Source organism: Mchenga conophoros, linkage group LG3 (genome assembly GCF_057382185.1).
Source record: "Mchenga conophoros isolate Kocher_MC1m ecotype Shallow Benthic linkage group LG3, M_conophoros_male_GT1.1, whole genome shotgun sequence".
Taxonomy (NCBI): Eukaryota; Metazoa; Chordata; class Actinopteri; order Cichliformes; family Cichlidae; genus Mchenga; species Mchenga conophoros.
In genome coordinates, this window is record NC_140528.1 from 51,696,719 (window position 1) to 51,709,660 (window position 12,942).

At 42.0% G+C, this 12,942-nt stretch overlaps 1 protein-coding gene across 1 annotated transcript; it reads right to left on the reverse strand.

The window, feature by feature from the left end:
- Positions 1-9,063: 9,063 nt before the first annotated feature.
- Positions 9,064-12,472, reverse strand: LOC146579366 (tripartite motif-containing protein 16-like). Its single transcript, XM_085269252.1, has 2 exons — positions 12,323-12,472; positions 9,064-11,606 (listed from the first exon to the last, which is right to left on the reverse strand). Exon 2 carries the CDS (start codon positions 11,317-11,319, stop codon positions 9,646-9,648), a length of 1,674 nt encoding a protein of 557 aa, XP_085125378.1. The 5' UTR covers positions 11,320-11,606; positions 12,323-12,472; the 3' UTR covers positions 9,064-9,645.
- Positions 12,473-12,942: the final 470 nt, after the last annotated feature.

The window sequence follows — 12,942 nt, forward strand, 5'->3', positions numbered from 1 at the left end:
TTTGTCACCAGTACGTGAGCCTCAGCAAAGAAAACAAAAATGGAAGTAGTTCAGCAGCGTATTGTGCTGTAAAATCAACTTACTTCCAGACACATACACACACATAGACATTTGCGCGCTAATTTGTCACGAGATAATTTCAGCTACCTCTAAAACTCAAGTCTAATTCAGCTCTTTCCGGCGAACCCAACCTATTTTAATTTCTTTGTCTCAACGTGTTTTCATTTGAATTTGTCACGAAGTAATTTCGGCTACCTCTAAAACCTAAGTCTAATTCAGCTCCTTTCGGCGAACCCAACCTAATTTATCACGTTACTTTAAACCTTTGCGGCCGTCTTATATACCAAAATAGTGTTTCTCACTCTCCGACGTCTCACTGGTGATTCAGATCATCGGACTGAATCCCACCGCCGTGGACCAGATTATAACACCGGCCCAGACCCGAATTTAACGTCCTGGGGCTCTCTCCTCGTCCATGAGGGCTGTGCACAGGCTTCGGTGCTGGCTCCCCACGGCGTCAGGAATCAGTGCTGGATCCTGGAACAGAGTCACAGATAACAGTTCTGATATTTTCTGCATCCGGCTCGAAGGACCAAATAATGTTAGGGAAAATGTTCTAAAACACTTCTTCAGTAAAGACTCAGAGAAGAGAAACACACAGAACGTCTTGCTAGCAAGGGCAGCCTCCAGACAGAGAGACTCGCGCTAAGAAACTGCCCCTGTCTTTATTTTATACTTCAGTGTGTGTGTGTGTGTGTGTGTGTGTGTGTCCTGCTGATCAAAGGGTCATATAACATGAAAGCACAAAAGGTACATCCTTGGTCACAAAGAGGGTAGTCTCCCCCACCCTAGATGGTTCACCCTAGATAACACGGTGAGGAAGTCCAGCAGTTAAAACACTTCGACTAGAACAGACGTAGCTACGTTAATCCTACCATAAAACAATAAAACAAGGTACGAGCTCTCATGATCCCAGGACGTGGGGGTGCATTCCTGGGGTGCACACCAAGCCTGCAGCCTGCTAGAGATCACACATCCTGTCACTACACAATTGATTATATGCCTCTAAGCACACATGGTTAAATATTTCCTAATACAAATAACTACATGCAGTATTCTACCATATGCAAACTTATATCACTAAAAGATTATACTGACTACTAAATACAATTTTCCATTGACAGCGTAGCTGCGGGAAGTTTATTGTTTTTTTCGTTGATGAGTGAGTATAGGGGTGGGATTTAATAAGTTTTCTTCGTCACACTCCTTTTTCAGGCAATTTTTGTTTTTTGTTTTGTGCATTTTATGTTCACTATAGGTATTTGTTGTGCCTGAAAATGAACAAATAAATGAATGAAATGAATGAATTGTTGATTTCTCCTTTATGCGAGCAGCTCCGAATTTAGCACTCTGACACTGGTCTCTCAATCTCCCGTTGGAGAGCCGCGAGCCTCCCCATGATGGTATCAAACTTCTGTTCCGTGGTGTTGTCATTCTTTTGGTTCTGAGACCCCACAACTGCAGTGAGCCGTTCTGCGATGTGATGCTTCTGCATGGCTTTCCACAAACTTAATCATCCCAAAGGTGTTCTATTAGTTGAGGTCCTGGCTCTGCACATGCCAGTCAAGTTCTTCCACACCAAAATTGCTCATCATTGTCTTTATCGACCTTGTTTTGTGCACTGGTGCGCAGTAATGTTGTGACAGGAAGAAACCATGCCTAAAAATTGTCTACTAAGTTTGAGTCCAAAACATCTCAACAAAAAGTCTCTGCTTTCAAGGAGAAAATAAATCAGGAAGAGTTTTCAGCTCTGTCTGTCCTTTTCTTTTTTTTTTTTTTTTTTTTTTTCCTACTTTCAAGAGAAAATGTTATTTGCTCAAGTGACATCATCCTCACTATAACCCATTACTCACATACTGTGTCACCACAAGAAAAGAAGAGCTAGAAAAACACATTAATTAATTACAGGTGATCTACTTCTTAGCAATTTTCATGACAAATTTTTTTTTCTTTTACCTTGGTTATTCTCACAGACACTTCTGGTGCGACTATCACGCAGGTGTTGAACTCCAGGCCTCGAGGGTCGGTGTCCCTGCAGGTTTTAGATGTGTCCTTGATCCAACACAGCTGATTTAAATGGCTAAATTACCTCCTCAACATGTCTTGAAGTTCTCCAGAGGCCTGGTAATGAACTAATCATTTGATTCAGGTGTGTTGACCCAGGGTGAGATCTAAAACCTGCAGGACACTGTCCCTTGAGGCCTGGAGTTCGACAGCCCTAGAGTACCTCATAACAACAGGAAGCCAGACGTTTATTATAACCGAAACTCAAGACTCAGGCTGAGTAAAACATCATTCCAGTGATACACAGCATCCAAAGCAGCAGCTATACATCGCAAATACAGTTGAGGAAAGTTTCTTCATCGTTGCTCCAACTGTTGCGATTGGTCAGGCGCACAAAAATACAACAAATGTGATATTTTTACATACAAGGCAGAGGTTCCAAAGTGGGGGGCGTGTCCCCTGGGGGCGCAGAGCCATTGCCACGGCATGAATAAAAAAAAGAAAAAAAAAAAAAGAATGCTTGGACACTGCTAGCATAATGGACAGGTTTTCTGACAGGGCTCCCACACAAATGCAAGGCAGAGGCTGAAGCATCACCAAATATGTTTCCAAACCAACTTCTTTCCAAGCCAAAGACTAGAAAATATGATGAAGCATATCTTGCCTTTGGCTTCACCAGCACAAGTGCCGAGGTAGGTCTCTCGACAGAATTATTATTATGTTGTGTGATGAACTCTGTATTCCTCGTTATTTATTGCAATTTACTTTTATTTGTTCAATTGTTTACCAAAGGTTTAAGGTGTGAAATGACTGCAATGGAATTTGAAAACAAAATATGGGTGTGCGTTGTTGGAGGATGTGTTTGTTTCAAAGTTTTCTGAGCTTTCTGAACTGTTTGTCCTCCTCAATAGTAAAGGGCTGGGAATCCTCCATCATTATATTGACCAAGACCTCATCCACATCATTCATCTCTGCTGATGATAAAACAAAAATACAATATTCATTTGGAGATGTCTGTAATTACTCATATTTAAAATATAAATTAAAGTTGTATAATACAAGCATACCATGTGATTTTTAAAGGTTTTAGCCAGATTGGTCTCCTTGTTTTCCTGCAAGTCTCTCTAATACTGCAACAGAGCTGAGATTTTATTGTTCAACACAGCTAAGTATTTACAAGTATTTATTAGTATGTGCAGAACTTATTAGGATACATCAGCTCCTAATAAGTATGCTCAGACAGGTGAAAAATACACCTTTCTTGCAATTTCCATTAGATAAAAAGAAGTTTAAAAAACAAACAAACAATAAAGTCAAAAGTCCACAAAGTGTGACTTGTAAGTTGTAACTGCCCCCTATTTTAATGTCACGCCAAACGCGCTAACCCGTTCATAAATTTGTCACGTGGTATGGCCAGATTTTTTTTTTTAACTTTATTTATCACATTTTAGACATACAGTCAAGTAAAACAGGAATCACATAAAATATAACATTGTGGTAGTACAATGAGGAACAGAGAGAGTGACAAGGACAGTGAGACAAAAGTGAGTACAAAAAATAAAATAAATTAAGGGGAACATAAATAAACAAAAGTTTGCAAGAGCCAAAATCAAGTTAGCAGTTTCAATCGGTTGTAGATGTTAGCAGTCTTGAGAGCCTTAGTGTTTTTTCGTGGTATGGCCAGATCTCGAGACGTCGACGTCAGAAAAGACGTCATCAAAAAGCGCATCAATAGCTTCTAGTCTGTATCCCAATTCAGGGTCTGCAGCCCGTGAGCCAGTCCTCACGAGCCGCGTACTTAAAGACCGCTAAGGCCGGAAGTGCGAGGCTTGTGAAATGGGATGGTCTAGCCTCCGTTGCCTAGCAACCATGATACTAACCACGAGACACGTTACATACAGCTTTGTTTGACAGAAATGAAGGAGAAAAATGTTTTGTTGGTCATTCATTTTGTCATGACATCACCTTGATTAGTTGAGTATCTGAGGCTGAGACCACGGGACTGTAGAACATGATTGTTGGGCTTCATTTCTGTGCTGAACAGTCATTTAAGATTAGTTAGCAAATAACAACTAGTTAATGTTGTTATGTTGTTCATGAGACTAAAGTCATCTCACTGTGGTAATGTAAATATAATATGGCCAATATTATAGTATTGTCAGATATATATATATATATATATATATATATATATATATATATATATATATATATATATATATATATATATATATATATATTAGGGGTGCAACGATACACAAAATTCACGGTTCGGTTCGATACTTTGGTGTCACGGTTCGATATTTTTTCGATACAAAAAAATGTTCATGCCTTTTTAATTTGTCATTTATTAAAATTATAAATATATATTTTAACTCAAAAGTACAGTTTTTAAATTTAACCCTAACCCTTGTGCGTGTTTTTTATTTTGACAGCGAATGCGCACCTGCGGACCACTTATGTGCAGCCCTGGTTATTTAGCTCGTCATATTGCAGCCACAGAAATTCTTTTGTCCATGAAACCATAAAGCTGCACTTTCTTTTTGCCTTATAGTCTGATTTGTCATAACTTCTCCGTTTTGTGGTAAGCTTTTCTTTGGCTGTCACTTCTTCACCCTGACCTGTCTTATTTGGCTCAGCAGAACTAAAATATATACAGTGTTGGGAAGGTTACTTTTAAAATGTATTCCATTACAGAATACAGAATAAATGCCCCAAAATGTATTCTGTAACCTATTCCGTTACATTACTCAATGACAGTAACGTATTCTGAATACTTTGGATTACTTAATATATTGTGGCGAGTTCAGACAAGGAGGAGACGGAGGTATCGTTTGGTCTTGCTTCCCGTGAGCTAGCCAGGGAGCACAGCCGTTTATTACATTTGCAGAAGAACACACTGCCACTAGCTAACTGCTCAGCGCGGCAACCACAACACACATAGGGCGCCCTCTGACCCCGGAAGGACACACCGTTGCAGCGAGAGGGCGTCACCCGTCACCATGGCAACATACACAAAACATAACTGTACAAGCAGAACCCCGAACAGCCCTGACCCGCTACAATATTATCATGCTTTTTACAACAACGTGAATGTACTATTGCTGTGTGATTTATTACTATTACTGAAGGTCCGCGACTCCGAACTGTAGTAAAGGGACCTCTGACTAATGCTGGGCTCACACTGTGCGATTTTTGGCCCATTTTGAGCCGATTTTTGAGTCGTGCGATCGTTTTGGCGATCGGCCCGATTTTGGCCTTCATCGTGCGTCGTGCATCGTGTAGTATACGTGGGGTAACGAGAAGCGATTGACACTCACGACCAGCTCCCGATCATCAATCGCTTGGTCGTGAGGATGTCACCGCAGTTTGCCACACTGCGCACGCGCAAACACAAATGTCAGCGAAAAAGACGGCGTAGCACGGCAGTGCAGCGTGTGATCTGGACACAAGCGATGGAGGCACAACCTGTAGAACCATCCGAGCCCTTTCGATGTGGCCTCACAAAATTATCACGACCACAACAACCGTGAAAATAGTTGGATCGACACTGCTGCTCAATCACAGCTGCCTGACCAATGTTTTTCATTAGCAATTTAGCAAAGTTGATGGTGGTGGTGTGTCTGTGTGAGTGAAAGACGGAGAGGGAGAGCGACAGATTTTCTGTTATAACCTTCATTTTTATGGACGCACAGTGTGAGCACTCAGGTCGCATCAGAGCATCGGGCCGTATAGTGTGAGACCCTGCATCGTGACCTATGAACTTCTAACCCCTGCGAGTCAATCGTACAGTTTGAGCAGGAGCTGAATCGCGCGACTGAAAAAAATCGCACAGTGTAAGCCCAGCATAATACGGCGGGGTCCCTGTCGGCTGGTAGCCGAAAAATAGCTCTACTTTGTTGTGTGGGTCAACTTTTCTTGCGACAGACAGAGAGAGGCGTTGAAAGGCTGCTCCAACGGAACTTGTTGTTTTCGGAGGAAAACACGAACACAGTGTACACTCGAGTCTTAATACCTTACTTACAACTGGGCTCGTCAGGCACTCTTCTTGGCTGCAGTGGTTATTATTATATTTACATGCTTCCAGCTCCCGTTTTTGCTCGATGACTGCTCGTACCTTTCCACTCCCCTTTTTCTCCCTCCTCGCGCTCACAGACACATAACGTGTATGGCAGTCCATTCTCCCAGCAGCACGGACTACACTGAACATGATGCTACATTCTTTAGAGCTATGCTTGTAGCATTCTGCCTGTTAGCTTAGCACAACAACAACAATAACGAAAAGGTGCTCTCTCACCCAGGAAACACACAGTCGCAGAGAGAGAGAGAGCGCGTCGCCCTGTAACCATGGAAACCGTAACGCTGCCACCTGGAACAAAAGAACGTAGCTGTCAAACAAACCCAAACAGTCCTGACCCGCGACAATATGAAACAGGAAAGTACCGCAGTGTAATCCATTTATTTCAACAAAGTAACTGTATTCTGAATACCACCTTTTTAAACGGTAACTGTAACGGAATACAGTTACTCATATTTTGTATTTTAAATACGTAACGGCGGTACATGTATTCCGTTACTCCCCAACACTGAATATATATCTGTCTGTGAAGGTTCTCAGTCATCCAGGTCATCGTAGGCAAATATATATCCTGCTGCTTTTACACACGCACTCACATAAGCTCAGCGATTCTCTGCGCGATCAACCTCTCACATGTTTAAGCTGCGGGAGATTTCACTTGTCATGTTTGCATAGTAAGCTAACAATTAATAAGACGATGTCAGAGGAATTGGTGCACAAATTATCATCACTCACAGATCAGTGCTGTCGCTCTCTATACACAGTTCGCGCGATTGCAAAGTGAAAGCAAAAAAACAAGCGCAAATTCAAACGCGATTTCAATATGTCACATATTGACAGTGGCTCACCGATGCCAATGACATAATTACCCAGCTACATTTCTGAAAGAATGCAAAAGCATTGACATATATTTTTCCTTCCTACAATAGCCCGACGGGCAGGGCAGAGATAGATTTTGGTAGCCCGACTGAAAAAAATCGCTAGCCCCGGGACGTCGGGCTAGCGATTTTGCGAGCCCTGTATCTGATTGAGGAATCACTCATCTTTGGAAAAGAGAGTTTATTACAGAGAAATGTCTCTTTCCAAAATAAAAGCTATACTATCCGCTTCTTCTGGGCTATATTCTCAGCAGCATATTAAACAGCTGTCTAAATGACTCGGCTAAAGTTAGTAGCATGCTTGCTTGTTTTTTTTCTGCTTCCACTTGTCTTTGCACTAGGATGATGTCGGCGTAAATGTGCAGTCATATTCGTTGTGTTCCCACTAGTGCTTTCAGGTTAATCTCGTTGAAATGACCTTAACGCCACAACACGGCAAATCTCCGTTAACGAGCTACCGCCGATCGCCCCCTGCATGGGGCTAGACGGCCAACACGTTAACGAGCTAACTGCGCTAACACACTAGTTCCCACCCATGTAATTGAGCATTGCATGGCACATCCAACATACTGTTTTACTTTAGTCCATGACTCGCTTACCTTCAGGGTCATACGTCACATGAAAACCAAAATAATTCCAAACGCCACATCTGAATGAGGGTGGGGGAGGGTGGGGGAGGTGCCCTGCGCTCTTCCTTCTGACGATGCTGTCTGTGTTGAGCGCTCAGTGGATCTGCGCTCGACAGTGCAGCCTAGGCGGAGTAGTCGAACGCAGATTCACTGAGCGCTCAACACAGACAGCATCGTCAGAAGGAAAGTTGATAAAATAAATTACAAATGTTGTATTGTTCGATACATACAGTGGGGCAAAAAAGTATTTAGTCAGCCACCGATTGTGCAAGTTTCCCCACTTAAAATGATGACAGAGGTCAGTAATTTGCACCAGAGGTACACTTCAACTGTGAGAGACAGAATGTGAAAAAAAAAAATCCATGAATTCACATGGTAGGATTTGTAAAGAATTTATTCGTAAATCAGGGTGGAAAATAAGTATTTGGTCATTTTAAGTGGGTCATCATTTTAAGTCATCATTTTTGGTCATCATTTTAAGTGGGGGAACTTGCACAATCGGTGGCTGACTAAATACTTTTTTGCCCCACTGTGTGTGTGTGTGTGTGTGTGTGTGTGTGTGTGTGTGTGTGTGTGTGTGTGTGTGTGTGTGTGTGTGTGTGTGTGTGTATGTATATATATATATATATATATATATATATATATATATATATATATATATATATATACACACACACACATACATATACATATATATATACACATAAAAAATGACCATACATACATACCAGTACATATAATGGTCAAGGATCAACATGAACCTGTCTTCTCTAGTTGACTTTAATCAACTCTGCAGTGGCTCCAAGTCCATAAAGAAAAAGTCCAGCATAGAGCAGCTGAGTCATTCTTTGTCTTGTTAATAAACTCAGGGCACTTGCTAATGTGGTGTTCAGGTGAGCAGCAATATGCACATGCTGCCTTAGCTGTTATGATGGGTTGTGCTGCCTGTACAGGATGGGATGCATTTGTCCCATGTAATATTGTTGTGAGTGGAGAGGTGTACTTACGGGCAGGTCGTGGCTGGTTAAAGGATGAGACAGGACTGTCCTTTCTTGGTTGACACTTGCACTCTATTTGCAACCAGGACGAGAACAAAGGTAAGTCATACATCATATCTCCTTGTTTCCTATAAATGTGCCGTTTGAAGCAAGTAGAATTTGACAACCCACTACAGCAACTACAGAATAAAACCACTAACCAGACTGATGACAGATTTCAAACATGCTGAATATGAAGAGTAGTATCATTTAAACTCACATGATTATCAGCCATAAGAACAAATTCAGATTTATATTGATGATATATAAGGTATATAAATGTTAGTACAGTGTTATGGTCTGTCTAGGCGTGGCAAGACCATAACATAAGAGTGATCCATCCCCATCTGATCCAAAGCAGCACATCACGCAATTAATACTTTTTGACAGTGATTTATTTACAATGAGTGAATTTAGAAACAAAGGAAGGGAGATTATTATAACTTCGAACCTAAGGACAAAATAACAAACAGAAGGGAGCCTATCTCAGGGATAAATCAAACTTACCTATTCAAAAGAATTAAACCAAACCACAACGACTTACCTCCCTAACTAACAAAAACAGGAGAAAACTGTAATCAAACAAAAAGGCGGTCCACCCGTACATGCTCCTGCATTAAACAAACATTACTATACAGTAAACACAGTCTGCCAGTTGGGATGGGCCGAGGATGAATGACTGGCCGTCCAGGGGGGTGTCTTCTTATATGCTGCCTCCTGGTCATTAGCCAATCGGTACGAACAGTCCCACTGGATGCACCAATCATGGAGACGCACCTGCACACTCAGATTTGAATATTAAAATTACGACAACAGTCGTAACAAAAGTTTGAATCAGTCCAACATTATTTTCACACATCAATGGACCACTGAACTTCTCAGCTTCTAAAATGTAAAGCCTCATTTAGAAACTACACAAGTACATATAATGGTCAGGGATCAACATGAACCTGTCTTCTCTATTTGACTTTAATCAACTCTGCAGTGGCTCCAAGTCCATAAAGAAAAAGTCCAGCATAGAGCGGCTGAGTGAATGTGGTCTGGACTCTGTGGAGGAGAGTCATGGTTTCAGAGACGCTGTAGAAAGACAGAATACCTGCTCTGTGATCCAGGTACACTCCTACTCTGGTGGACGGAGGACCTGAGAGGTGAGTTTGGACATTGTTATGGCGAAATTTATTATTGTCTGTGTACCAATATAATGCCCAAGATTTGTCGTTGCGTCCAAAGAAACATTCATTCACTCTCCCTACTCTGCCGATGTTCTTGTATGTGACTGCTATACAAACTCCTCCCCATCCCCACTCCACCTCCCAGTAACAACGTCCAGTCAGACTCTCTCTACTCAGGACCTGATAACATTCAGTGAATCTGTCTGGATGATCAGAATAAGACTGTTGTTGTTCCATAAATGTTACTTTTCTGTTCCCTTCAGATAATAATAGATGTGTGTGAGTTGTGTTTGGATCCAGTGTGATTTCACGTGAACATTTTAAGAATCCAGCTCTGGTCCTTGGCTCTGCTGGTGACAGTAAAACATCCTCTTCAGTGACTGTCAGTGAGATGTTTGTCCATTCCTCTCTCAGAATGTCCTGTAGTTTATCTCTGGTCTCTGACACAGCTGCTGTCACATCCTCAAAGTAGCTCAGAGGACGAATATTGATGCTGGATGAGTGTGTAGACTCACTGAGTGCTGACAGTGAGGGGTAGTTGTGTAGAAACTGGTTGTGATCCTCTGTGTGTGAGAGCTGCTCCAGCTCGCCGTCTTTCCTCTTCAGCTCAGCGATCTCCTGCTCCAGCTTCTCCTGAAGCTCTTTGACTCGACTCACTTCAGTTTCCTGCTGGGATCTGACCTGCTGCTTCACATCAGAGCTTCTTTTCTGGAGGAGACGGATCAGCTCAGTGAACATCTTCTCACTGTCCTCCACTGCTTTATCAGCAGAGCCATTGATGGCCTCCACCTCCTGTTGAAGCAGCTTCACATCTTTCTCTCGCTCCTGGATTCTCTGCTGGATGTTTAGTCGTCTCACCTCGAGCTCCTTCTGCTTCTCAGTCCTTTCTGCTGCAGCTGGGACTGTTTCATGGCCTTTATGTTCATCCATCGTGCAGAGATAACAGATATTCTGCTGATCAGTACGACAGAAAATCTTCATCACCTCATCATGACGAGAGCAGATGTTCTCCTGGAGCTTCTTGGAGGGGGCCACCAGCTTGTGTTTCTTTAACGGAGCTGCATCATAGTGAGGTTGGAGATGTTTCTCACAGTAAGAGGCCAGACAGACTAAACAGGACTTGATGGCTTTCAGCTTCCTCCCAGTGCAGACATCACAGGCCACATCTTCAGGTCCAGCATAGCAGTGATCAGCTGGAGCAGCTTGGAGTCCAGTCTTCTTCAGCTGCTCCACTAAAGCTGCTAACATGGTGTTTTTCTCCAGGACAGGCCTCGGTGTGAAAGTCTTCCTGCACTGAGGGCAGCTGTGGATTCCCTTCCTGTCCTCTTCATCAAAGTGGGTTTTAATACAGTTCCTGCAGTAGCTGTGTCCACAGGGAATAGTCACCGGATTTATCAGTAGATCCAAACAGATGGAACAAGAGAAGGTTTCTCGGTCCAGCTGAACTCCTTTCTGTGCCATTTCTCCTCTCAGTGTCAGTGACTGTGTGAGTTTCTCTTCCTTATAACTGAAACTAGTCTGAGCTCTGATCTCAAAATGTGAATGGAGCCTGTCAGCTCTTACACATCACCACATGTTGACTGTATGTCAGAATGATAGAAGTGATACAGACGATGGTATCAGATCCACATTAACGTGATGGTATCAATACTTTAGTTTGTTTAACTTAAGTCCGCTTCATCAAACAGCACCTCTCTTCTTCTTCAGATCTTAATGGCATTTGGCAAACACAGATCCATTTTCATCACCTGTGCAGACAAGGGTAAAGCAGTGAAAAGGAAAAAAGAAAATCTTTGAATCAATCAATTACACAATTGGCCTGACAAATTCCTTCCAATTCTAGCAAACTGTTGCATCCAGTAATATGTGTTTTACTGATTTGATTGTTTTCCTAACCAATGTTTCCAAGACAAGTGAGAATCAACAGACACCCCAACATAAAACTGCCAGTCCTTTACTCAGGACATGATATGTGCAATTTAGACATTTTTCATCTTTAAATCACGTCCTCACAGTGAAACTTTTGTCATTCTCTTTAATAAGAAAGAAACAAGTAATCTGAGCTGCTTTGATACTTACAGCATCTCCGTGGTGGGGGGAGGCCTAATCTCATAGCTAATTTATCCACATCTACATCTTACTTGGCTCATCAAACATAATAACAACAGACAAGCCGTCACATTTCTCGCTATAATATGCATTTTAAAACAGAACTTTTGTCCCCGTTTCTGTTTTCTTTTTTCTATTTCAGGTACTCCGGATAAAACCCCACAGACGCTCTTTTGTTGTCAGGCAGCAGACTGTGGAGTGCATTAACGCTTATTTGACTGAGTCGTGTGTCTTTATCTTGTTGAAACACATCTCTACAAACACTCATCAGAGAGCCGTTTCTCAGTATTTTAGCACTCTTCATCTCCCTACAGGCGTATTTATCGCTGTTGTTGCTAAATCTGGTTCCACTCACCGAGCCGAAGAGTTTTTCTTCTTGGGCCATTTTTTTATACTTTACGTCCCTCTTCGTGTCTCGTTGTCACGGTTACACTGTCCATTTTCTCCACATTACAGATTTCATTTTGCTCTTATTGTGGTTTTCGCCTCGTTTAACTTCGTCGTCGTCGTTTCTTGGCGGTTAGCAAACAACGACGTGGCGCATTACCGCCACCAAGTGGCTTGGAGTGTGGACTAGCGTTAGCTCATAGCAAACAATCAAATAAATAATACAGTTTATTATTATTGTTGTTGTTGTTGTTGTTGTTGATGATGATGATGATGATGATGATGATGATAATAATAATAATGCTAGAATAAAACACATAACACAACGTTGACAAAAGAAGAGCAATAAACACAAAAGCACAAGATAAAATGAACAAACAGTGGGTTCACAGTGAATATGCAGATTTGAACAGATGGGTTTTGAGTCTTGATTTAAACTGGGGGAGCAAACCAATGTTTCTTATATCTGGGGGCAGAGAGTTCCACAGCCTGGGAGCAGAGCAACTAAAAGCTCTGCTTCCCGTGGTGGTGAGGCCATAAGAAGACACAGAAAGCTGGATAGAAAAAGAAGATCGAAGTGAACGGGCA